General features: G+C 38.0%; 1 protein-coding gene across 1 annotated transcript in view; it reads left to right on the plus strand.

The window, feature by feature from the left end:
* ANO1 (anoctamin 1) overlaps nucleotides 1–26,082 on the plus strand; it is a 169,517-nt gene that overhangs the window by 105,043 nt on the left and 38,392 nt on the right. The window contains exons 12-14 of the mRNA XM_089523489.1: nucleotides 1,588–1,722; nucleotides 10,163–10,323; nucleotides 23,523–23,605. Of these exons, the coding sequence (XP_089379615.1) occupies nucleotides 1,588–1,722; nucleotides 10,163–10,323; nucleotides 23,523–23,605 (379 nt within the window). The remainder of the gene's footprint in view (nucleotides 1–1,587; nucleotides 1,723–10,162; nucleotides 10,324–23,522; nucleotides 23,606–26,082) is intronic.

Consider the following 26,082-nt stretch of genomic DNA (forward strand, 5'->3'; position numbering starts at 1 on the left):
GTATGTATGTTGGTTTTCCAACCAATAATGCTCTTGATCTGGGGCAAAAAAAAAAAAAAGATGTTTACACTGAAGTATTTTTGTTTGTTTAGCTTTCCTTGCCTAAGAAAACTTTAGAAATCTAGGGAGTTGCTATAAGTCGACATGCAACTTCACACACACACATGTACACACATGCACGCACACACTGTAAGTACAGTATATGGATCTCAGAGAGTAACAGGGTTAGATCAAGAACACTTTAACATGAACCTTATCATTTCAGTATCCCACACTCCAGTGGTTTCCAAGTCTTCAGAACTGAGTTTCCCCTTTCAATATTCACTAGATTCTCCACCTTCCATTCCACAAACATGGCAGCCTAATTCACTATATCTGCCTAGATTATTTTCCAAGTAATTGATTTTCTCCCACCTTTTTCCTGTGGGGTCAGACAATTTCATGATCTTCATACAGCATGCATTAAACATTTTGCAATAAATCTGTGACCAGCCACTTTACCCATGCATCACGATGCCCAGCCTGTTTGTTGTTGTTGTTGTTGTTTTATTTCTTCTCTCTAAACTATTACAAGTTGAGTCTTCTTTATCCAAAATGATTGAGTCCGGGTCTTTTAGAGTTTAGATTTTTTTTTTTTTTTTTTTTTTGGGAAATTTATATTTGCATATATATACATAATGAGATATCTTGGGGATGGGACCTAAATCTAAACACAAAATTCCTTTATGTTTCATAAAAACCTTATAGACATAGCCTGAAGGTAATTTTATACAATATCTTTAATAATTTTGCACATGAAACAAAGCTTTGTACACTGAACCATCAGGACGCAAAGGCGTCACTATTTCAGTCATCCATGAAAAAGGTTTTGTTTTTTTGGAGTATTGCACATTTCAATTTCAGACAAGGAAGACTGAACCTGTACTTCATTCATTTATTTACATATTACTTTATGCAAAATAAATTAAGATTTTATTAAAGATTATTTGCTTATAATAGTTCCTGCTTTTTGAAATAGAACACAAGAAACACCAAATGTGGCAAAATATGAGTGATGCAAAATATATTTGCCTTCAAACTGGGATGCCAAAGAGGTCAACAATTAGGATCCTAGTTTGTGGTCAAACCATGTTTTGGTATACCATGATTTGCTGTGTTCAGATACAAATTGTGTTTTTTCCAGGAACAAGAAACAGAAGCTTCTATTTTATTTGTCTCACACAGGTAGATGATCGGAAGGGGTTGATAGAGCAGGTTAACTTGAGACCCATGATCATTATTAAACAGTAAACCACAGATTGTCAGTACTTGAAGACTGACACAGAATGAAGAGATTTCCATTTGACAGTTCTGTGGAAACTGCTTGATAAGCAAGAATGGAGGACTGACTAGATGCCTTCAGGTCTGGATCTAATCCAAGCAGTATGCAGAGAAGAATTCTCCAGGGGAAAATGCATTCCAGCTAATCAACAGGGTTTATTTTCTCCTCCATCTTCAACCCTGCTGTGTAATTCATAACTTTAGCTGTGATAAATTTTAAGGAGTAGTAAACATGTCACAGTGATTTCTTCCTTCGATGTATTTCAGAAAATACTTTGGTGAAAAAATTGGACTGTATTTTGCTTGGCTTGGAGTTTATACACAAATGCTTATTCCAGCTTCCATTGTGGGGATCATCGTATTCCTGTATGGCTGTGCAACAGTGGATGAGAATATACCAAGGTAATATGCACAGACTGAGGTCTCCATGCTTGATGTAATCAAAGCCTCCTTATGTTCTTTCATGACAAGGGGAATTTTCATTGTGCTCAAAATAATGCGAACTTTAACACAGAAGTCAGTGAGTTTTAGCTGGGATTTCAGCCATCTCATAATACAAAACTCAAAATTCAGAATATGATATGATCCCAGCATATCACATGAAGGGTTGTTCTTAGGATTTCATAGAATTATAGAATCATAGAGTTGGAAGAGACCACAAGGGCCATCCAATCCAACCCCCTGCCATGCAGGAAATCCAAATCAAAGCATCCCCGACAGATGGCCATCCAGCCTCTGCTTAAAGGCCTCCAAGGAAGGAGACTCCACTACACTCCAAGGGTGTGTGTTCTACTGTCAAACAGCCATTACTGTCAGGAAATTCCTCCTAATGTTTAGGTGAATTTCTTTTCTTATGACTTGCATCCATTGTTCTGGTTCCTGTTCTCTGGAGCAGCAGAAAACAAGCTTGCTCCCTCATCAATATGACATCCCTTCAAATATTTAAACAAGGCTATCATATATTTCTTCATGTGTTAGTTGACACAGATTTTCCATGCACCACAATCCGGCAATCCTCTGTCATAGTTAGTGGCGTTATGAGAATTAGCTTTGTGCATAAAATTTACCAGCCTTCCTAACACATAATGTTAACATTTATATTCCGCTTAATCACTTGGAATCCAAGCGGATTACAACAATAAAAGAGGATACAGTTAAAATTCTAGAACCCCTATCCCTCCCCCCCCAGTATAAAAAATAGTAATACTAAAAAGAGATTAAACCAGACAGATATTTAAAAAGTAGTATAAAATCACAGTTAAAATCAATGGAAGATTTGTAAAAAAGAAATGTATAGCGGGGACCAGATAGGATGGAAAAAGGGATGGAGAAAAGGGGAGAGAAGTGGGGGGGGGGGGGGCAGGAAAATAGAGGTGGACCTAGTCTGGAAAGGCCTGCCGGAAAAGATCCGTCTTAATAGCCTTCTTAAAGGTTTCCAAGGTGATAATCTGATGGATCTCATCCGGCAAGGTTGTTCCAGAGTCTAGGAACAACTGCTGAAAAGGAGCGCTGGGTCACTGCTGAAAGTCTAATCCTCTTTGGTTGAAGCAGATTCCTCCCAGCAGAACGAAGAGTGTGGGGAGGATGATATGGAGGATGATAATGTTGCTTAATGAATGTTTATTCGAAGAAAAATGGTCCATTCCTGAGCTCTCAACAGCACAAGAAAATGACTAGTAGCTAGGCTAGGTATGTGCTTCTAAATTTCAACAGCATACAGATATTAAATATGAATTCTTGCCACCGTTTCTGTGCATGGAACTAGTTCAGTCAAGCACCATGATACCTTTTACTCTCTCCATTTAAGGAGCAGTTCTGTTAGACCTGAAGCTTCTTGGTCTTGAAAGCATGCTACAAACAGATGTTGTTCAATAAGAAGATATCAGTTTACCTGCTTTATGTCTCTCACGGGTCCTAGTTCTCTAGTTCCTTGTGGTGGCTTTTTAAAGCTTAGAAATGTTTAATTGAAAATAGATCAATACAGACTACAGGAAGTACAAGAAGTCAATGTATGTTAGTCAAGTGCAACAATAGTAACACAGTTGTGGTTTTTAGGAAATATTTTTTTATTCAGCATTTTATTTCCTTTTGTTATCTAGCTGAAACATTTTTGTAGACTTACAAAGTGAAATATTGAATATATCTTACAAAGGTTATACCCCTAAATGGCTTGGGCCCAGGATACCTGAAGGACCGCCTCTCCCCATACATTCTGTCCCGCACCCTCAGAACATCAGGGCAGCAACTACTTAGGGTTCCCAGGGCTAGGCTTGTCTCCACTACCAGGAAGACATTTTCCATCGCCGCCCCAGCCCTTTGGAACACGCTGCCCATAGAGCTCCGCTCGGCCACCTCCCTGGCCCAATTTAAAAGGGGTTTGAAGACCTTCCTTTTTGGTAATGCATTCCCCGATTAAGATGTCCTGTGGACCTCCTTCCTCTTCACTGGCAAGGGGACTGGCTAACTCGGGGCTTTTCTGTTTTTATTGTAATGATATTGATGTTTTTAATGTATTGTTTTTAAAGTGCTGTAAACCGCCCTGATCTGTGGAAGGGCGGTATATAAATAAAAATTTTATTATTTATTATTTATTATTATACCAAAAGTTTATGGAATGATAAAACAAAATGCTCCTTCAGTATAGACATTCTACTGCTGGAACAAGTTTTCTAATGTCTAAACATTAGCTCCAAACAGCTCCAAACAGTCTTTTGACCTGTTCTACACATAAGCTGAAATGAGACAATAGAATGGAGTGATAGTACTACTACTACTACTAATAATAATAATGATAATAATAATAAAATTTATTTGTATCCCGCCCCTCTGAGAACAATCGGGGCGGCTAACAAAGTTAAAAATACAAAACATATAAAATCCCTGGTACCCTCCCCTCCTTAAAAAAGTATTAAATCCAATCCAATATTGGACTTAATACTATACTGTTTTGGCCTGTAATTAGGTGGCAACATGCTTTAATGCTTTAATAATAATAATAATAATAATAATAATAATAATAATAATACACAGTAATCTAGCTCATGAGGAGGAGTGTAACATGCATTTGGAAATGATAAATTTCAGAGAGTTCTACTCTCCAACTGGTTCGATAAATATCCTGTCTGTCTGCAGGATAGTTCTGTAACCACAATGTAGCATCTTCCATACATTAACCACACTGTAGCCTCTTCCATATAATGTATATAATGTTAAATAGACTGTGCAATTAAAATGCAATTCCACATTTGGTCTGCTTTATTTCGCATGGCTCATGTAGACATTGAACATGGACATCTGAGAATGGAAATCCTTTGCAGGCTTCTACAGGAGTGAAAACTCAGATTATGCAAGGAGAGGGGAAATGGAATGAAGTGTCCAGAATCCTGAGCGTTAGCACTCCACACGCTTTGATGCCGTTTCCACCATTCTCTAGTACTAAGCATTACAGATGAAAAGAATGTTGACAGGCTGGAAAGTATTCAAAGGAGAGTGTGATAAAGTTCCAAAAGATAAAGCAAATGAAGAAAGCCTTAAGCAACTGTTTCTACTTAACCTAGATTTAAAAAGTGGGCGATCTGTTTGCATTCTGGATACATATATTTTTAAAGGATTTAGGAAGGAAAATTTCTTTACCTCATCTGCTGAGCAAACAAAATATTTTTTAAAATATTTATTTTCTACCTTTATATCATACCTTTTCTCCAAGACACTCAGAATTCATGAGCATCATGCATCTGATTGCATGATTTTAAGAAGACTTTTAATATTCATTATTTTTACTTATTTTTAGTTATCATATTGTTTTTTAAATGTCTAAGCTCTTTTGTATGGAAATGAAAGAATAAGCCATTTTAAAATATCTGTAAAATGGCCTAAAGATGAAATATAATTCAGAGAAATTTACTTGCCCGATCCTGCCCTGTGATCCTGATACCCATATTTAAGTTATCCAAGTTGATCTTTGAACACTTTTTAAAGTTATGTGCTTTCAGGTAGACAACTTAAAGTGAGTTTTCCAATGGCTACCTCTAAGGCTAAGAAATTATGACTTTCCAAGGTCACTCAGTGGATTTCCATGACTGACCAGAGAGTCAAGCCCTACTCTCAAAACAAAACAAACAGCTTCATTTAGATACCAGTTCATACTGAATTAACAGTGTCTAAGCAGTTTACAACTGTAAGCTAATTGTCCCCAAAAGCTGGGTACTAATTTTAGCGACCTCGGAAGGATGCAAGCCTGAGTCAAGCTTGAGCTCTTTCACTGATATTGAACTCACAACTTTATGGTTTTGAGTGAGTGGCTGCAGTACAGGCATTTAACCACTGCGCCACCAGGGCTCCTGGTGTACTCTCCTGGTATAGTTAACCATTAGGAAGTTAAATTCATTACATTCATTTATTCTTTTGGGAAAACATGTCTATTCTGGATAATATGTTCTTCTGTTCTTCCACCTCTACAATTATGTGATTTTACAAAAGTTGTGTGAAACAGAAGATGTTGGAGAACAATCACCTATTGTACAGCTGGGAACCAAATTAAAAGAGCTCTCCTGAGCCTTAGAACTGCTAAGGAAACAGTTAAGATGAATCAATGGCTGCTAGGTAGATCCCAAAAGGATGGATCAGAGCTGGATGCAAAGCCCCTCCATTTCTCAGAAGGCTCACAAGGCTTGTTACATATAAAGTTGGCAGAGATCACCCCACCCCCAAATCAGTAAGAGAAGGGGAACTTGGGAAATAAAAGAACCGGTAGAAAAAACTTTGGTAAAACATTCTTTCTCTCACCCTGAATGGTACAAGCTAGAACACCTTTTAGATCTTTATTTCATTCTTCACTCCTCTTCACATACTTCTACCAGTTTGCTGAACTTAGACCACACAGACTTCAACATCCTTTTCTGAGATAAAATCTGCTTTTTATAACATCTTGTTCTATGAAGAAATTTCAAAGGCTTGCCCAAAATAATGTGTATGTTTGGTTTGTCATAATAGCTATTTCATGACCATGTATTTTGGATTTTACTAGAGACTAAGCTCCAGTGAAAGCAATGGGACTTATGAGCAAACATGCATGGGATTATTGTAACTGCAGATTACTATTTAGGCAGTTTCAGAAAAAGGCTAAGCTGTGCTTTCTTTTCCTTGTGCCCATGTAGATGTTTATCTGCACAAACAGGTTTTCCCCCCATGAAGAGCAGATGAGAATCAATAGATTGCAGTTGTGATAGGTTACAGTATTACAGTAGTGCCCATACTTTCTCAGAGCATGACATTATAACTAAAGATTGGAAAATAGTTACTTTTCTGTATTTATGTTGGCTGGAGAATTCTGTAGCTTTAGCCCCTCCCATAACTTTTCCAGGCTATGTAACTGCACTGTGCTAATCATGAATACGTTAGCCAAAATTAAGTTCATTTGGTGTTGTAGTCACATCAGACTCAGAATGTGGTTTCATAATTTAACTGAGAACTGCTACTGTTAATATTAACTATGGATGATAGTGTACCAGTAGTTAATGCTGGGAAAAAAAGAACAGGGAAGAAAATTTGAATAGTATTGGAGAAGACTGGGAATTTCAAAGCCTGCTCCCTATCAAATAATCATGGTAAAGAGAGTGCTACCATTTATGTTGTGCTTATATAGCTGTAAGACACAAAACTATTTCAGGAAATTTGAGTAAATGCTTTTTAATGCAGCCCTTTTCTGCAGCCTCCTCAATTGATGTTGAGTAAAACATTTAATAGATCAAGCCAAATATAATTGAACCAATACAGAAGATTTTAGAATGGAACAGCATTCTCTCATACTAAAGCAGCAGGTTTGCCCCAGCATAAAAGGTAGATGTTTAAAGACAGAATATCATTTTTTCCTGGTCTTTAAGAAGGAAGCCATGAGCTCTACAAGATTTTTAAAGATTAAGAACGTGTTAAATGTGTTAATCAAAAAAGATCAAAATGGTTTCCTGCCAGGAAGGCAACTAAAAGATAACATCAGAATTATAATCAACTCTATGGAATATTATAACAAGAGCAAAGAGAAAAAACTTGCTTTAATGTTTATCGATGCTGAAAAGGCTTTCGATAATGTCAAATGGGAATTCCTGATAGAAACCCTAAAAAGAATGGAGTTAGGTGAATGCTTTGTAAATAATATTGTACAAATATATAAACATCAACATGCCCAAATAAAGATAAACAACAGCAAAACAGAAGACTTCCAGATTAATAAAGGCACAAGACAAGGCTGCCCTCTTTCACCACTTCTTTTTATTTGTGTAGTTGAGATTTTAATCAACATGATAAGGAAAAATGAAAGGATAAAAGGTATTAAAATTAAAGGTCCTATACACACTGCCAAAATAAAGCTGCTTCAGGTCACTTTGGAGGTATGCTGTTTAAATGATGCATGCATCCTAAGAGTCTGGAAACTGTGCCAAAGCTGCATTCCAGTCCTTAGGACTGGATTGTGGCTTTGGTGTGGCTTCAGGACACTTAGGATACATCCATCATTTAAAAAGCATACCTTCAAAGTGACCTGAAGCAGCTTTATTTTGGCCTGTCTGTATGGGGCCAAGGAAAAAGAAAGAAAAATGTTAGCATATGCGGATGATATGGTAGCAATTCTTGAAGACCCCTTAAAGAGTATTGAACCTTTAATGTTAGATCTGAGAGAATTCGGATTCCACGCAGGCCTAAAATTAAATAAAGATAAAACGAGTTTAATGACCAAAAACCGACAAACATGAAGAACAAAAAATAATGGATAAAACTGGATGTTGTATAGTTAAAAAGATCAAGTATCTTGGCATTCAGCTCACAAACAACAACTCTAATCTTTTCGAAAACAATTATAAACCTAAGTGGAAAGAAATATCTAAAGATTTAATCAAATGGAATAAATTAAATTTGTCAATCCTAGGTAGAATCGCTATCATCAAGATGTCCATCCTCCCCAAAGTTATGTTTTTGTTCAATAATTTACCAATTGTTGTTAAGGAAGAGCTAACAAAGGCATGGACAAAGGAACTGAGAAATTTTATTTGGAAGGGGGGCAAACCAAGAATCAGATGGGATGTACTGAAAGACAGTAAAGAGAGAAGGGGTTATGCCCAACCAGACATGAAATTATTTATGTGGGCCTGTAATTTGTGGTGGATTCAGGATTGGATTAAGTTGGAGGATATGAACCTACTAGATTTGGAAGGGGAGGGTCTGAAACACGGTTGGCACGCATATTTGATGTACGAAGAGCAAGTTTCTAACAAAGAGTTTCAGATACATCCAATAAGAAAAGCTCTTATATCAACCTGGAGAAAAATCAAAGGAATTTTCCATGATAAACTCCCTCTCTTGGTTTCCACTCAGGAAGCGTTTTTCAGAAAAGGAAGCAATAATGTAAAATGGTACAGATACAAGGATTTAATAAATATTAGAGCAACTGGTAGAATGGAGATTAAACACAATGAAGTATTAAATAAAGAAGGAGTGAACTTAAACTGGCTCGAATATATGCAAATTAAAGAGAAATATAGGGAAGATGTTAAAACAAGAGGAATTGAAACGAGTACCTATGACTTAGATACTCTGTGGTGGAAGCCAGACAAAAAGAAGATAGCAAAATTCTATAAAATTCTGTGAGAAAGGGAGCTAGAGAAAGAAATAATAAAGGAGCATATGATACAATGGGCTCAGGACATTGGGCATCCAATACCATATGAGGATTGGCAGAAAGCCTGGAGAAGCACAAACAAGTTCACCACATCACAAGATCTAAAGCAGAACCATTTGAAAATAACAAATAGATGGTATTTTACACCTTTGAAACTCAAAACAATATATAAGATCCCTGAGATGAAATGTTGGCGGTGTAAAGAGAACCCTGGTTCCCTGTTACACATGTGGTGGGTCTGTAGCAAAATCAAAAAAATTTGGGTGAAAGTGCATTCAATCATTCAAAAGATCTTTAAGACACAATTTGAAATGTCACCAGAGCTCTATCTATTAAACATAACTTCATCCCTTAGTAAGGAGATAGAAAAGAGATACTGGAGATTAATATTGTATGTAATCACAGCTGCAAGACTGACTATAGCTAAAAATTGGAAAAAAGAGGATGCACCCAACTTGGATGAATGGTTTTTGAAAATACAAGAGCTAAGAGAAATGGACAGACTTACAGCTTTGGTCAATGACAAACCTAATGATAAAATAATGGAGGAATGGCTCCCACTACTACAGTTCTGGAGAAGAAATTCGATATTAATAAGGATCTGTTGATATAAGAAATATTGTGGTGATAGAGAGCATATCTATAATACTTGGAGCTAATCATAGATGTATAGGATGGATACTTTGTATATATATACTTTGTAAAAGTATATAAATTGCTATGTCTTATGGATTAAGAAAAGGAACGATTTTACATATGTAATATATGCTATCGTTTCCCCCCCTCTTTTTATTGAGTTCTGTTTTCGTCTATTGTACATTTTGACCAAGAGACTGTGTGACCAACACTAGTGCAGAGAATATGAAGTGGGAAATTTATGAAAAGGATCAGTCCGATAGATATGCATAGCATATATGGGCACATCCAGACTGATGCAAAAGCCACAGATTTTGTTCCTGTTCTTTTTCATTTAATCTATCCTGGGGAGTGGGTGTAAAATGTCTCTGACTGGATCTCAAAAATAAAATTGGAAACAACAGGAACAAAAATCTGGGACTTTCTGGTCTTTTTAATCTGTCTGGATGCCCCTTAAATTACATAGGTCAGGGCAAGAGAAAGCTAAATTTGAACATTTTGATGTATTCACTATATTTACTACTTGCTTTCCCTCAGCATGGAGATGTGTGACCAGAGAAACAATATCACCATGTGTCCCTTATGTGACAGAACGTGTAGCTATTGGAAATTGAGCTCTGCTTGTGCCACATCTCGGGCCAGCCATCTCTTTGATAACCCAGCAACTGTCTTCTTCTCAGTCTTCATGGCTCTTTGGGGTAAGAATGTCTACATGACCTTGGTTGGCTTGAGGCTTGGTGGTGGTTTTCAAGTTTGCTTACATGCAGAAGAAAACAAATGAGAGGATAAATCAGTATTTTTACAATTCATCAGTTAATTATCTGTAGTCCTTTCTCCCCTCCCTCTCTTCTCCCATAAAACTGTCACACTTTTTATTTATGTTCTGATCTGAAGGTTAAAAATACAGAAAGCTGCTTGGGTGAATATAAAATGAAGCACTTGTCATAAAACTGCTGCATGGCATGTATAGATAGCATTAAGGGAATTGCTAGCTTGCCAACAAAATCTATTTGCAGGCTTGGCTTCCAAATTAGACCACTGGAGGAGAGATTTATTGGAGAGGTTTTTTTTTCTTGGGGAAGTGGTCTTTAACTTCTCAGAACAAAGCAAGAATGAATAATGACCAAGCTTCTAAGTGCATTAATGTTATCAACATAATACTGTTTGTACCTCTCAAGGTGTCCTTTTTATTTTTGAGGGACATCCCACATTTCCAAACACCTCCTGTGAAATTCTGTAGTAATTTAGAATCAAGCACTAAGTGGACTAAAAAAACAAAGAAAAAAACTCACATCTAACTTCAGAATAAAAAAAAAAGAGTTTTCTTAACATTACAACATGATAATAGGTCAAAATGTACTAGGAATCCATGTCCATGCATGAACACAAATGCACCACAGAGAAGAGATACAAAGCATTTTATTGTAATCAGATTCACTTGTATTTATTCCAAAGCTATAAGTGGATGTGATTATGTGAGGCAGTGTGTTTCTTTATGCCTGCTGCTGAAAACACAAACATTGGGGTTCTACATTTTACATTTTACATTTTATTCTTACTGTTATTTTATCTTTTTCTTTTGGTGATTTTAATTTTGTATGTCACTTTGGGAGCATTTCCCTTAAAATAGGATGTGAGGCATGTGATTCTCATAGCATAAAGGGATAATTGGGGTTTTAAGTCTAGATGCATCTGGCAGGCCCCACATTCCTCATCCCTGCCCTAATAGCCTTAAAATGTTAAATAAAGATACAGTATAAGCATTTTCAGGGAAAGTTTCATATGTGAAGCAGCCTTCTCATGCTGTTCATGTCTCCGCTCTCAGTGTTTGCATACCTACAATCAGAGGCATGATTTCCAAATGTGTTCTTTATAGATTAATGGTAGAGCACAATATGTCCCAAGTTCAACTCCTAGTATTTTCAGGTTTAGAGAAACTGCTGTTTGTCTCATGGGAGGGGGTCACTAGTAGACAATATAGACATTACGGAGCTGAATGAAGCAATACTTGAAGCTAATATACAGCAGCCTTTACATGTGTCAAGAAACAAATATGAACAACTTTCATTATAGACCCTTACAATGAGACGTGTATTATCTTCTATATATGTGCATAAAATCTCCTACAAAAAGACAAAAAATTCCTTGTCTTGTATGGTCATGTCTTTTAATGTTCTACAAAGTGCCTAGAAGAAATCTGAGATTAGACTAGAAAAGGAAATACAGTATGACCACCGTATCTTCGAGACTGGTAACCATGGTTTCACTTAAACACATCAAAAAAATGTTCTCTCTAGGCATTTTCTAGGTCCTCCAGCATGATTCTACAGTATGCTTCCAGAAGAAGTTGACCAGAGAGTCATACTGGAGGACCTCAAAATGCCTAGAGAGGTATTCTCTCTAAGAATATCCAGATCCTGTATGGCCAACTTCCTCAAGGAGTCATTCATTTCAATATGGTTCACTATTATCTGCAGTTTCATGTTTCCACAATACGTCTGGGAATGTCTCCTCCACAGATATGGGAGCCATACTGTACTTTGATTTATTGACTGGAGAGAAAAGTCACTTTAATTACTGTGAACAATACTGGCAACAATAGTTCTAGCCAACCAACACAATCTCCTCTTCCTATATCAAATTCAACCATGGTATTTTTAAAATTAAGATACCATAATTGCCTGCCATGTTAAAAAAAAACAACACCTCTTCATTACTGATGGCGCATATTTTGTATTTAATATGAGAAATACAGTTCAAATTTCCATTTTCCTCAGCTATATAGGAAACAATTGTTCCCCTATTAAAATAAATTCCAGCTGAGGTAGCCTCAGTTCAGCACATGGGTGCCCCACTCCCACTTTATTCTTCACTAAATCATCACTTTTCATACGTTGTAATTCTAACATACAACTGCATATTTTTCTTAATAAGAATGGAACAGGGTGTATGTGTTTCATAATAGCAGACTGAAATGCAGAGTGATTGAATTTAGATTTAATTTTATAGTGCAGTCAGCAGTGGGGAAGCCAAGAAGGAAGGAAGATGAATTCAAGAGAAGCAACCTGTGCCACTGAAGGAGATGATTTGTTATCACATAGAGTGGTTTGTTACATTACATATATTGAGAAATGTGATGTATAAGCCAAAGCAGAATGTCATGTCTTTAAATAGCCTTATCCTTTCATCCAAGCAATTAAATATCCCTTTTCTGTTCTTCAGCTCCCACCTACCCAGACTTTTCCATATAGATTTCAGCTACTTGAATAACAAGGACACTGAAAACATCCCCATCTAAATAGGGAATTTCCACATATTTTACATCAAAGAATCCTGTAGACCCCATTTTCACAAATATTTTCAAATGTTTTTCTCAGTCTATATTATTACCCAGGCTGTCACACTGCTTGGAATATTTTAGTGTGATGCCACCATGTTTTAGACAGCTGACTTGCTGTAGTATAACTCAGCAGAATAAGAGCTGACTTTGACAAGGTAAGCCAGGCATGTAGTATCTGGAAATAATTTGGGGGTAGATAAAACATAATTATGGAATCAAAAGGTAGTTGCCTCAGTTAGCTTTTGTTCATTATGCATTGTACATTGTTTGCTGATATGCATTCAGCCTTTGTTGTTGTTTTTATTTATTTTTTTTAAAAAACAGACAGACAAGGGTATTCGTTTTGAAGGAACAAACCAACTCACTTGAAATATAATGCTAGAAGAGCCTTTCATTGATGTCACAGACTACTAAAAAGACAAATAAATGGGTCCTAGGGTAAATCAAGACTGAACTCTTACTAGAAGCCAAAATGACTGAACAGAGGCTTTTGCGATGACATAACTCTTTGTGCTTGTTAAAGTATAAGCAGGAAAGGAGGAAGACTGTAACATCAGTGGATTTCCTCAATAAAGGAAGTCACAGCCCTGAGTTTGCAAGACCAGAGTAGGGCTGTTAATGACCAGAGCTCATGGAATTCATGGCAATTCATTGGTTTGCCATGAATTGAAGCCAACATATATAAAATAATACCTAAAAACATTCATGAAATCCCCACCTTTGCAGGTCCTGATTTAGCTCAGTCAGCATTCATTTCAAGACTCAGGAGAGATGCTAGCCAAGATTCTATTTTATGCCAGCAGAGTGGAAAGACGTGCCAACATACCTATGCAGGGTTGTATATTTGAAAACTGTCAAAATGGAAGGGACATAGGCAGTCTTCCTGACAGTGGTGCAACAGGCAGTGGGAAGTTTCTCAGTATACCCTGAAGGCCATTCAGTGACCATCTTGGCTTGTTGGGAGAAAGTTCTGCTTGGGCAGCAGACCAGCATGTAAGCCAGGCTTTTGCACCACTGGGTAAACAGAATGTTATTTGCAAATGGAAGTAATAAGAAAAATAATAATAAAATTTTATTTATATCTTGCTTCTCCAAACAATCGAAGCAGCTTACACTAAAAATATCCATAAAATACAATAACAGCATGTTTCATTATACCCTCCCTAACCCTCCCATCTGGATGCTTCCTTTTGCAAGCATGAAAAAGAGTATACAGGGAATCCTTGTGTTTCAGCTCCCCATTATCTGACAGCTCAGGTCCTGTATGCATGGGTCAAAAAGCTCATATTCACCCTTTCCTTTTGTCCTTTATAACAGTTAACTATTTTAACTGCACACTAAATGTTGGGACATTTTTTGTCCTTTGTATTCTGTGCCTTTTGTTTTAAATGTTTTATGCTTTTTGATAAGCTCATTTTGTCATGGCCTTTGGTTAGTAAAATAAACGTTAACTTGAACTTGAACATTAGCCTTGGGCTGAGATTGGACAGTCCAGATGCCAATCTGGCAGCCCTGAACTTATCTTGGCCCAAAGGTGCCTTAGTGCAGAGCAAGAAGACTGGTTGTTTGCCACAAAGCTTCCTGGAAATCCGGCAGTGACAGCTAGCATACTACAAGGCCCCTTCAACCCTTACCTGCCGCTGCTGTGGCATTTTCTCAGAAGGCCCGTGTCACAGCCTGTGATGTTGGATGGGAGTGGCTGGTCACATGGGTGTATCCAAGTGCCCCATTTCCACCCTTTCAGGTCACAATGGGGCTTTCAGAGAAGACACAATGGCAGTAAGGAGGTAAGTGGTGCATGGCAGGAGCAGCTTCATGCAACAGTGGCAGATGGACATGTAAACACCTGCCCATTGTCATGATGGCCCAGTGACTGACCCAGGTCGGAATAGGCAGGATGTCACAGGCTTGGCCCATGGTATCCTGCCCATCTGCTTAGGCCCGTGATCTTCCAAAGCTTGCCAATTAAGGACAAGTTACATTAATCCAACGATGAATCCACTCGTTTTGACAGTTCTTGCCTATGGAGGCTTGCTTGGGGTTGACTGCTTACAAAGCAGGCTGAAAGAGAGGAAAAGATAACAAGCCGGCTGAGACACTTTACAAGCAGTGTGTGCACAGGGTGGCATGGGCAGTTCCAAACAGGCCAGCCTGATTCCTTAATGTTTCCAGCAAAGGTTCTGTTTTTCAGCCAATTCCGATTTCTGACAGTGCCAACTACTCGTTTGTGTAACCAGGAGGTGTGTGAGTACAGTGCCTCTACTGGACAAACCCCCTCCCCTTTAAGACAGGAAGAGAAGAAGAAAATTATTCATAACTCAGTGCAGGTGGTCCTGCCTGAATCCCTGGAGAACACTGTGTTGACTGCTGCTTTAACGCCATGTTAGTGAAGTATTTTTAAATCTCCAGATTCTGCAAATTAAGATCTCCAGTACAATATTAAAAGCAAGTGAAGTAACATGATTTTAATTATATTAATTCATTACAGATTATGAGTGTTTCCAACAAACTTGGCTTGCTTTTGATTTTTAAGAGATGTGGCTTGCACTGTTCTTGTTCTTTGCCTCTGCAAGAGTTCAATGCAGCTGACCAAATTACAATACTAGACTCTTATAGTGCTGCTATTCCACTTTTTCTGCTCTGGCTGCCTCCTGTTGTATTCTGAGGCTTGAAGGTCAGTGAGGCCTAAGAGCTCTCTGGCTGAGAATTCTAAATGCCCCTCCCTAAACTGCAAATCCCAGAATGCAACAGGAGGCAGCCAGAGCAGTTATAGTGGAATAGCAGTGCTATAAGAGTGTAGTGTGGTAATCTACTGAATATCTCTTACAGAAGATGCCACTCTGCTCAATGTAAATTATTTTTTAGAACCCTATTCCTAACCAGTAGTATAATGGTAAATTCTGAAGTGTAGGCATTTAGCCTGACTAAGGGGTGAAACAGACTGCCCCAAAAGGGTGGATTGCAGCCACCCTAGAGCTGTTCGCCCTGAAGCCATGGCAAGCAGATGCCCACAACCCCAATCCGCCTTGCCGCTGTGGTTCTGGGTGGCACTCTAAAAAGATGTGGGTTTTTACCACTCCTTTTCAGAGCAGCTTTTCTGGGTTGGGGAGCTTCCAGGTGACGCCCCTATGGCTTTGAGGTGTGCATCATGTGACTGCCATGCCTCCAGGCTGCCTGTAAACTGGCTTATTATTCCTGTCTGTTTCACCCCTAAGTCTGAAAATTCAGGCTGCTGTGCTGATTTATAGGTTTCCCCTCAAAAAAACATGTAGTAGATCTTGTCTTCATCAGGAGCTGATATTTTGTAAAGTGAATGGGTCTTAATTTCCCATTCATGACCAAACCACTACAAAATATTTACTGTATATACAGTCAGCCCTCCTTATAAACAGATTTTTATACACTGATTCAAGCATGCTTGGCTTGAAAATATTCTTTAAAAGTATAATTTCCAAATAGCAAACCTTGATTTTCCATTTTATATAAGGGACACCATTTTGCTCTGCCATTATATTTAATGGGACTTGAGCATACATGGTTTTGTTATCCATGGGGGGGTCTTGGAGCCAAACCTCAGCGGATAACAAGGTCCCACTGTACTCATGTATAAGTCTAGAAATTTTAGTCAAAAAATTGGCCTCAAAAACGGGAGTCGATTTATCTACAGGTCAATGTTAGTACTGTACTTTAACTCTTATTTTAAAAAAGGAACCATCCTCTGGTGAAAGGGAAGAGCATAATCTGTCCTGGAAGCATTGATACACCTCTGTTCTCTCATCCATCTAGCCTTTAGTGTGAACACAAATAGCTATGCCTGCTAGAATTTTCTAAGTTCTTTGGCATTGTTTTCCTTTCCTTCATCCTTTAGATCCTCTGTTACATGGCCCTAAATTTTACCCTCAACTTATCCATAGGTCATATCAAAATCCATAATTTTGGCCCCAAAACCTGCCCTCGACTTATACATGAGGTCAACTTATAGTTTAGTATATGCGGTATGTAGACAGACAGACAGAGATATATTCAGTTTTTATGTTGTTCTGGAATTTGTGTTGTTTTACATTTTATTTTTATGAAATGGACAGTCAGGTTTGTTTAGTTTTGCAGAGACCCATGCTTCCCTCCACATATCTGTGTGCCCTTTCACATACTGATAGGCTGCAGACCTAAGTCAATTATTCCTTTCAAGTGCAAAAGTGGAAGAAAATACATACCTGGGAAATGTCATTTCCAAGTATTTTCATCACAGTTGTTCAACCACATATCAACCGGCACAGTATAAGCTTGTACAAAGTTAAGTAGATTACATACATAAATAGAATGTCATACCCAGTAATCAAATCATTAAACTGTCATTTGTATTCCAGGCACGCAAATACTAGACCTTGCCATGACAGCATACCTCTCTATTCACTCCCTAAGTCTTTACATTTACAATGTCTCAAATGTCACCATGGCAATTTCATAGCCAACCACATCCCTTCGTACACACTTGTCTCTGGACAGGATTTTGTGTGGCTTCCAGGTCTATGTCAAAGAAAACATACTTCAAGGTGGATATGAGTGGAGCCGGGTGAGTTAGTCTGAGTTGGTAGAGGGCAAGATTTATCAAAAAGTAATAAATACTGCAGAAGGAGCAACAACTGCAATAAACCTCTTTCATTGCCAGGGCTCTTCTAGAATTGAAATAACAGCCTCTACCTAGAAAGTGAAGACCAAGCTAAATGTGACAGGTGCTCTCATGTATCTTTTCTGTATGCAAAGAGATCTTGTAGCACATTTGAGACTAACTGAAAGAAAGAAGCTGGTAGTATGAGCTTTTGTAGACTTGAATCTACTTCCTCAGATGCAGAGAAAATAGATTCAAGTCTACAAAAGCCCATTACCAGATTCTTTCTTTCAGTTAATCTCAAAGGTGTTACAAGATCCATTTGCGTACTGATTGTCCAAACACAGCTATGTTTCTGAATGTATCTTTTCTGGTTGTAAAAAAAAAGAAAAGAAAAAAGAAGCACCCTCAGGAAGACTCTAAAGTTTCAGTGGAATAGTAGCAAGAAAGAAAATATGTTTATCTCTTCCCCTCTGGCCAACTTTAAGGCCTCAAATTCTTCCACTTTCTTTCCTCCTTGTGGACAGCAAAAAATATGGATACTCTGATTTGAACTACCTTTTATTTTTTTCAGTTTCTAGTCCAATTTCATCTTCTTCCCTGTTTCTTCAACCTTACACTCTCCCAATCCCCCATTCCCTTTTGCCTTTCCTTCCACACAATCTCCTCTTCTCTCTTTCAGAGTTTGGAATGAATGAGTTAAAGTAGAATAGTAATATCAACACAGTTTCCTGTGTTGGGGTTGTACAAGAGAGTAACCAAGTTGTCTAAAATAATGTCATGAATGGGAATAAAGTTATTTAGGAGATTATCACATTAGCTTCACTGCCAGAATAGACCTGGGATGTAACTTTCTTAAGGCAGATCTTATCGCATTCACCCATCGCCAGGCAGTATGCAGCCTGTATGTAACCCGGGCTTCTCTGGCATCTTTTCAAGAAAAGGAGAATCCCGTTCTTGAAAAGCTGTAAGAGAAGCCCAGGTTGCATACAGGCTGCATACTGCCTGGCAATGGGTGAATGTGATAAGATATGCCTTAAGAAAGTTACATCCTGGGTCTATCCCAGCAGCAAAAGTAATGTGATAATCTCCCTAATTAGTGTAACAAGTAACATTTTTGTTTATTTTTAAATATTACTTTTCAGAGAACCTTCAAAATGTTTTTAGTGGCACCTTGATGATTTTTTATTCAAGTTTTACACTGTTTTCCTTTAAAAAGACCATGGTTTTTAAGGTGTGAGGCAGCATACATGCTGCCATGCGTAAGTGAGCATGCAAGCAAGAGCAGGGACGTAGCCGGGGGGGGGGGGAGTTCTTGGGGTCCAGACCCCCCTTCCATTAGAAAAATGAATGGTGTGTGCTGCTGCGCTGCCGCACCCAAGACCCATTATAATGGTGGCACTTAGTCTGGATACCCCCCCCCCCCCCTTTCTAAAATCCTAGCTATGTCCTGGCAAGAGAACAGATGAAATAGATCGGTGACAAAACTTAAGTGCACAGTACTTTAGGCTGACCTTTCTGAACCTAACACTTTCCACATATATTGGACTACAGATACCACTGTTCCCTGCAGTTAATCTGATTGTGAGATTTTTCACCCATCTAAAAAGTACCAGCTTGAGAAAAACAACTTTAAAATGTACAAAGAAAGTGCTTATGTTCTTTGTAACAAAATATGCTACTTATTGGTAATGGTGTAAACCAGATCATTGTATGGTGTTTCTTTTCCTCTCAGTCCTGTGGTTTGTAATGGCAATGGTTTGAAAGTTCCTGATCCAATGTTATCATGCACAGATTAGATTTCCAAGTTTACTGGCAGTTACCTAAATGTTAATGACTAACTTTTTGACTAACATTGCAACCTCTGCCCTCTTCCTCTTGTCATACTGCTTTACCGTCACATATTTTCTGTAATGGCTGGCTGTGGAAATGCTACTGGGCTTCCTGCTTCTAGAGACATAGAAGCTGCATTGTAAGAGCCTAGACCTCTTTGGCTGGTCTAATATTGCCTATTCTGACTTACAGGACCATTTCCCCCCACCAACTAGCTCATTCTTTTAACTGAAAATGCCAGGGATTTAGCCTGAGACCTCTTGCATATAAAGCTTGTGCACTGCCTTTAAGATGAAGCGTTCCCTGACAAGGCTTGTGTCTATGTTCTGTTTTGTAATGCCAAGGGCAGCACGACAGCTTAAGGGCATCATACATGCACAACTTTCAGTCCCCAGTGGTTTCAAACTACAAGAAGTGTATGCCTCCCAGCATGCTTCAGAGGTTCCCCTCAGGTTTTCTTGTTTTGATGCCACTCGTGTTTGCAAGATTTGGGGAGGGTGGTGATCCTGTATTGTTTTTTAAAATGACACTCTCAATAGGATTTCTGTAGCAAAGGAGAAGCAAATAAGGTTTTTTCTCCATTTTCCATAATTGTCACTCTCTATATGCACACCACATTCAGCAGGTATTCATAATGCCAGAACAGCTACCAGCAAGTTACAGAAAGCCAACAGAGCTATTTTAAGGATTGTTATATTGCATTATATATAATTATGATGTCAGTTTACAAGGAGCATTTAGAGTTTACATACCAGAGACACAGAATAGACTAACAAAACAGAATAAAACTAGTATGAAAATGATTAATACCAAAAACAGTTGGAAAATTCCCATTATTGCTACATAATTAACATACATAGAGACCTTGGCTAGTCCCTCCCATTTCCCTGATCCCCAGAGTTTTTCTGAAGACCACAGAACAGCTTGTTGATCACATCTGTTAGCAGTCACTTCAGAGTTGTTCTCATGGGATTAGGTTTTCTCAGTACACTTTCTTCTTTCACAATCACTTATTTACCATGTGGAGCGTATTTGTTCCCAGGATTCAAATTCATGTCCCCAAGGACTCCCACAAGCTTGGTGGCAGATAGAGTGGTGTACACAAGCTGTATTTCTCATAACTATGTGTATATTTTACTGTAATTCCCCTACTGAAAATGAAAATGTAACTACTATCTAGGTCCCACTACATGTACCAGTTTAAACCTCTTTCTTTATATAGCATCTTGCAGTTTGGTTATCTGTTTAAAGAAGTGCTTGGACTTAAAAGGGTTTTATGTTACACAAATCCATGTTAACTCTCAAGAACTGCCATCAAAGATTGGGAAGAACATTAATGCAGAGGTTCCAAAAGACTTAAACATATTATTGCAGCTTCTAGCTGATCATTATTTGGTCAAGCAGGTCACAAAAGATGAATAGAAATCCACACCTGCAATTCACTGTACTCATTACAGATACTCCCAAACTTCAAGAGTTACAAATAGTAAACCAGGCTCCCTGCAACTACTGGTTATCTCATTCTGTTTGTATTGATAAGAGCTAGAGGGGTGCTTATGATGGAGAAGCATGGGAAGGTAGGAAACATAGATATATTCACATGGGATTGGAAGGATCAACTAAAAATGGATCACAACATGGTATTTACAAGGCAAACCACCAGCTCCATATCCACAATTTGAATACTCACCTATCTTACCAAATTGTTGGTTAATAGCCCAGAGTGTTAACGGAAATTTCTTTAATGACTGTGGAACTTGGATGTGAGTTAATCCTTCCCTCTGTGCTGATTATCTGACAAAAATTGATTACCTCCTTAAAGCTGCTGTTTAATTTGGACTGTAACTGTTCCTGATAGAAAATTTAGATCATGAAAACAATACAAGAAAAAGGAGTGTCCTTTTCAGGAGAAAGAGTTTACTGGATGGTGGCACCTGGAGCTTATTCATGTTACAGAATTATAGCGCTGTGATTCCACTTTAACAGCCATGGTTCTGCACTCCACTGCCTCACCAAAGTCAAGCCCCAGGACTCCATAGATGGAATCATGGTAGTTAAAGTGGAATCACAGTGCTATAATGGTGTAGTGTGAATGGGCCCCTGGTCATGGAATGAGCTCACTGGAAGGACCTCTATTTCTATTTGTATTTCCTTTTATCTCATCATTTGACTTTTTTTAAAAAAAAAACCTTTCAAGGCATCAAGTGTTATTAAAAAAGCATTTAAAAAAAAAGGAGCAATAAAACTATTGCAATCATCACCATAATTAAATAAAGACACATTTGAAAAGATGTGTATTCATACACTTTGTAAATGTAGGAGAAAGAACTGATTGCATCTCTGAGGATTGCACTCCACAATGGGAGTGACAAAACAGAAATCCCTCTCTAATATGCCTATCAAGCAGGCATCTGCAGGTGGTGGTTTTCTGAAAAGGGCCTTTCCTGACAATTGAAAGATTTAGCCAGGTGCAGAATGAGACAGGCCCTATGCCATTTAAAGCCTTAAAAGTTATAGCTAATACTGAGAGTTCAGCCCAGGAAACATTTGGCAGCACAGATCATGCAGTATCAGGAGATTATCTTGATAACATGGACTATTTAGCATTTTATCTGCCACATGTTGCACTAACTGAACCTCTTGAACATTCTTCTGTAGATCACATTGCAGTAGTCAATACAGTGTATCTAAGGCATGAATGTCTGTTGTCAAGTAAGATCAGCTTAGGAAAGGTCATAGCTAGGGTTCCTAGTTCAGCATCATCCCAGGCCCTGAGGTTTCAAGGCCAAAACCTGAGACCTAGGGACAGCCCTAGGTTATGTCATAAAGTGTTATACATTAAATAGACATCATAGTTCCTCATAGTTTGTCAACCACACATAACACCAATCAAGAGAGAGAGAGAACACCTTTTCCTGTTTGGACAGAAAATATAGAATCATAGAGTTGGAGGAGACCAAAGGAACCATCCCGTCCAACTTCCTGTCATACACAATCATGAATACACAATCAAATCACTCCTGATGGATGACCATCCAACCTCTGTTTTAAAAACTCCCAAGAAGGAGATTCCACCACACTCAAAGCCAGGACTGTCAAACAGCTCTTACCATCAGGAAGTTCTTCCTAATATTTAGGTGGAATCTCTTTGAACCTATTACTCCTGAAATCTTAATTAATGCTGCTGTTTCCATATCAAGATGAAATGTTCTTTTCATTTACTTAGGGAGATGTGATAAGGAACATTTAATGTAGCTTCCTTGCTTTTGGCAAGGTGGATGCAGAGCAGATTGGAGGGTAAGCTCTTGAACCACAATGATTGGGAGGGAAGAAAGAAGCTAAGTAAATACATAGAGTCTCATTGAGAGTTTTTGCAAGTTGCAGCAACAAATCCGTTAAGCCTTCCAAAATGTAGCAAGCAGCTGCTCTGGTAGCTGAACTGGAGATTTACACACAGCCATGTCCTTTTGCCTGCAGATGAGACCACCAAAACTAGAGAATTTGCACTTTTATTTCCCACCTAAAGATGACCATTCAAACTGGACACTCAGGGCCAGGCCCTGAGATCTGACAACCCTAGTCATAGCTGGTGTAGTAAGCAGAATTTTCCTCGGACTCACATGTGTATGTAACATATACATAACAACACAGACACTTAAAATTACTTTCCCAGTGTTATGATTCAAATTTAGATGGACTCCATGTCTCCTGAACTCCTCCTGTTCATATTAAAAACAAATATGGAGGGGCCCACTCAAAGCAGTTAATGATACTGAAGATCCGTATAAAGCATCATCATTTAAAATAGAATTATTAAATATTTTCTGCAAGTGGATTTCTTCTTAATAGCAGGTGTGCAAATATATCTGCTGCCTAATCCATGTTTGGTATTTCTCCTAACTTGCCCTTGGTCAAATCTGTTAATAGAATTGTCCATGTTGCAACCAGTGGATTTTGTTCCAATTTTAATTCTCGTAAGAATTGTTAGGATTTATCTTTGAACAAGGTACAAATTAGTGTGCTGTATGAGTCAGGCTAGCTTGAAGACTGTAACAAACTATAAGTGATGGAAGCAACCTTTACAGCTAAGTATTATTTTTTTAAAAATCACCCAGCTGCTACATTCATGGAACACTGGAAGAGAAAACAGATGCGTCTGAACTATAGATGGGACCTGACTGGGTTTGAAGAAGAAGAAGTAAGTTAATTTTGTTGCACACTATTTCACTGGATGTTAACATTGTTGAATGATCTTTCATTTCCAGTTGTTCACCCATTGGAAAGGAAAATCCTGCACATACCCAGGTTTGGGAAGGGTGTGTTACAGTCTGTCTTGTTACCATGGAAGCATAATGCCAGAACTACAGAATGACGGTCACACCCTGTAGTGTAGACATTAACATGATTCCATTTGCAAATGACTCATTTAATGTAAAAAGCATATCAACTGAGCACACTCTAAAAGGATTGGGAAAAACATGTAAGATAGGGCTGGACAATTATTCAGTTTTGAGATTAAGACCTGAATCCTATTAGAAGTCTGAACTAGAGTAAACTCACTGAATCAGTTCTTGAATACAGAATCAACACTTAGGAGAATCCCATTGATTTTATGTTTTTACTCTCATTGGGACTTCTAATGGAATTCAGGCCAAATACTTCTGTAAATGCAGAGCTGGCAAGTAGTCAAATTATACTTGATTTATGAATTTAAAATGCCTGAAATATAGCTTGTATCCAGCATATAAAAGAGACCAAGTCATCTGTTATGTGCCAAATATTAGAAAACGCTGGCATATTTTAAAAAAAAAATTAAAGGAAAAATGACAGATTCTTTTTAGTTGGTTCACTTTTTTGAAATAGTTTTAAAAGCTATATAAAGAATTCATCAAATAGCCAAATTTACTTTTGGTGATAAGCTTTTAATTCTATTGTTACTTAATGGGCTTGAAAACCAGAATTTCATTGAATGAGTATGTTACACTGTAATTTAAGATGTTCAGCGAAAATGAACATTAAAAATGAAAAGGGGCAAAAATGAACATTCTTCTTTGCATTAGATTCAAAATGCAGTTGCATGCATTTCTAAAAGAAACTTTTCTGATTTCTCTTTCAATGCTTTAATCACAGCCTATTACAGTTTGCAAAGGTGTATGATTCAAAGGCTTCCCCCTTTTATGCCATATTTTCCCCCAGATTTATTTTTGGAAGACTCCATCAGTTGGTTTTGCTCTCAGTGCCTATTATACAGTCCATATGATACAAAACATTTTTTAAAAGCCCATGAATGGAATCACTAGAGAAGAGAGACTTCTTCAGTGTTTCCTTCAAGCTACTTTGTTCTCTTCAACAATTGCAAATTTTGTGAATCTCCTTGCTTTTCCCCTTGGTTTTCTTTTCTTTCCTTAATTTAGTTTTACGTGCGGCCTAAATCTAATTGTTATTTGCAACAGACCCATTGAATCAGCTGCTGAATCAATAATTAGTCCAATTGATTCAAAGGGTCTTCTCTAGTTGGGACTAGCAATTGGATTTAGTTCTTATGTACTCTGTCTCATTATCAACAGAGAAAAATATCTACCATAATTTAAAATATCAGGAAAGAAGCAATCCTCCTGCAGTGAAGGTACACTTCAACCATTGGGATATAGACTACTGTAGTGCTTCTCAATTATTTTCTGTCATGCCCCCCCTAGGAAGAAGAAAACATTTCGCGCCCCCTGCACAACTGTAAATAGTATCATTTGTCTATAAAATTGTTATAAGTACACCTCTGCATAACATACCTTTACGGAACCTCGCGCCCCCCCTGGGGGGCCCGCCCCACTATTTGAGAAGTACTGGACTACTGACAGATGTGACAGCCAGCTGAATGTAGACTTGTGTGATCCAGCATACACAATCTGAATTCATTAACTGCCTAAGATTTAACTAATCATGAATCAATTACATTTCATATATTGGCATATGAATAAACACAGTACATATTTCTGAAGCAAAAAACTTGGTTTCTGATAATGCCAGTGTATGTTTTAGAATAGGCATCATTTTAGAAGGGGCATTCTGCCTTTGGAGGAAAGAATAGGAATGACATTACCCACCTTTTTAGATAGAAACTGCCACCTGCGGTTTAAGTACTTTTATCAGCAGGAACATTTTCATCAATCAGCCATTTCTTAATGGATTATTGTAACTCAGGGGTTCCCAACCTTTTTGACTTGCAGAGCCCTTATTTCTGTGGCAGAGCCCCTAAGAGGGCTACCTTATGTCTTACAAGTTAATGGTGTATAGGCGTATGAATATATTCTTATTCTTTAATTTCATTCAATTTTTATTTCTTTAATTTTCCTGAAGCGGCTGCGGAGGACCTGGGAAGTGCACTTGGACCCCTAAGGGCTCCTTGGAGCACAGGTTGGGAATCCCTGCTCTAACACATTTATTCATTTATTTAAAATTACAACAATAATGTCTTCTGCCCCGGGTTTCAGAAGGTTTGCAATGGCATGAAACTTTATTTGACCATAGATGTGACACCATTCTAACATAAACCACATATCTAGGACTGAGCTCTAACATAATAATAGTAGGATGTTTTTACAGATACCTCAGGACAACTGATCTTTTATTTTTGGTCCCTTGTTGTTAGCTTACAACATGAAAGTGGGAAGGATTAAC

This window comes from Sceloporus occidentalis, unplaced genomic scaffold (genome assembly GCF_023333645.1).
Source record: "Sceloporus occidentalis isolate IW3139 unplaced genomic scaffold, rSceOcc1.0.p SCAF_4, whole genome shotgun sequence".
Lineage (NCBI taxonomy): Eukaryota > Metazoa > Chordata > Lepidosauria > Squamata > Phrynosomatidae > Sceloporus > Sceloporus occidentalis.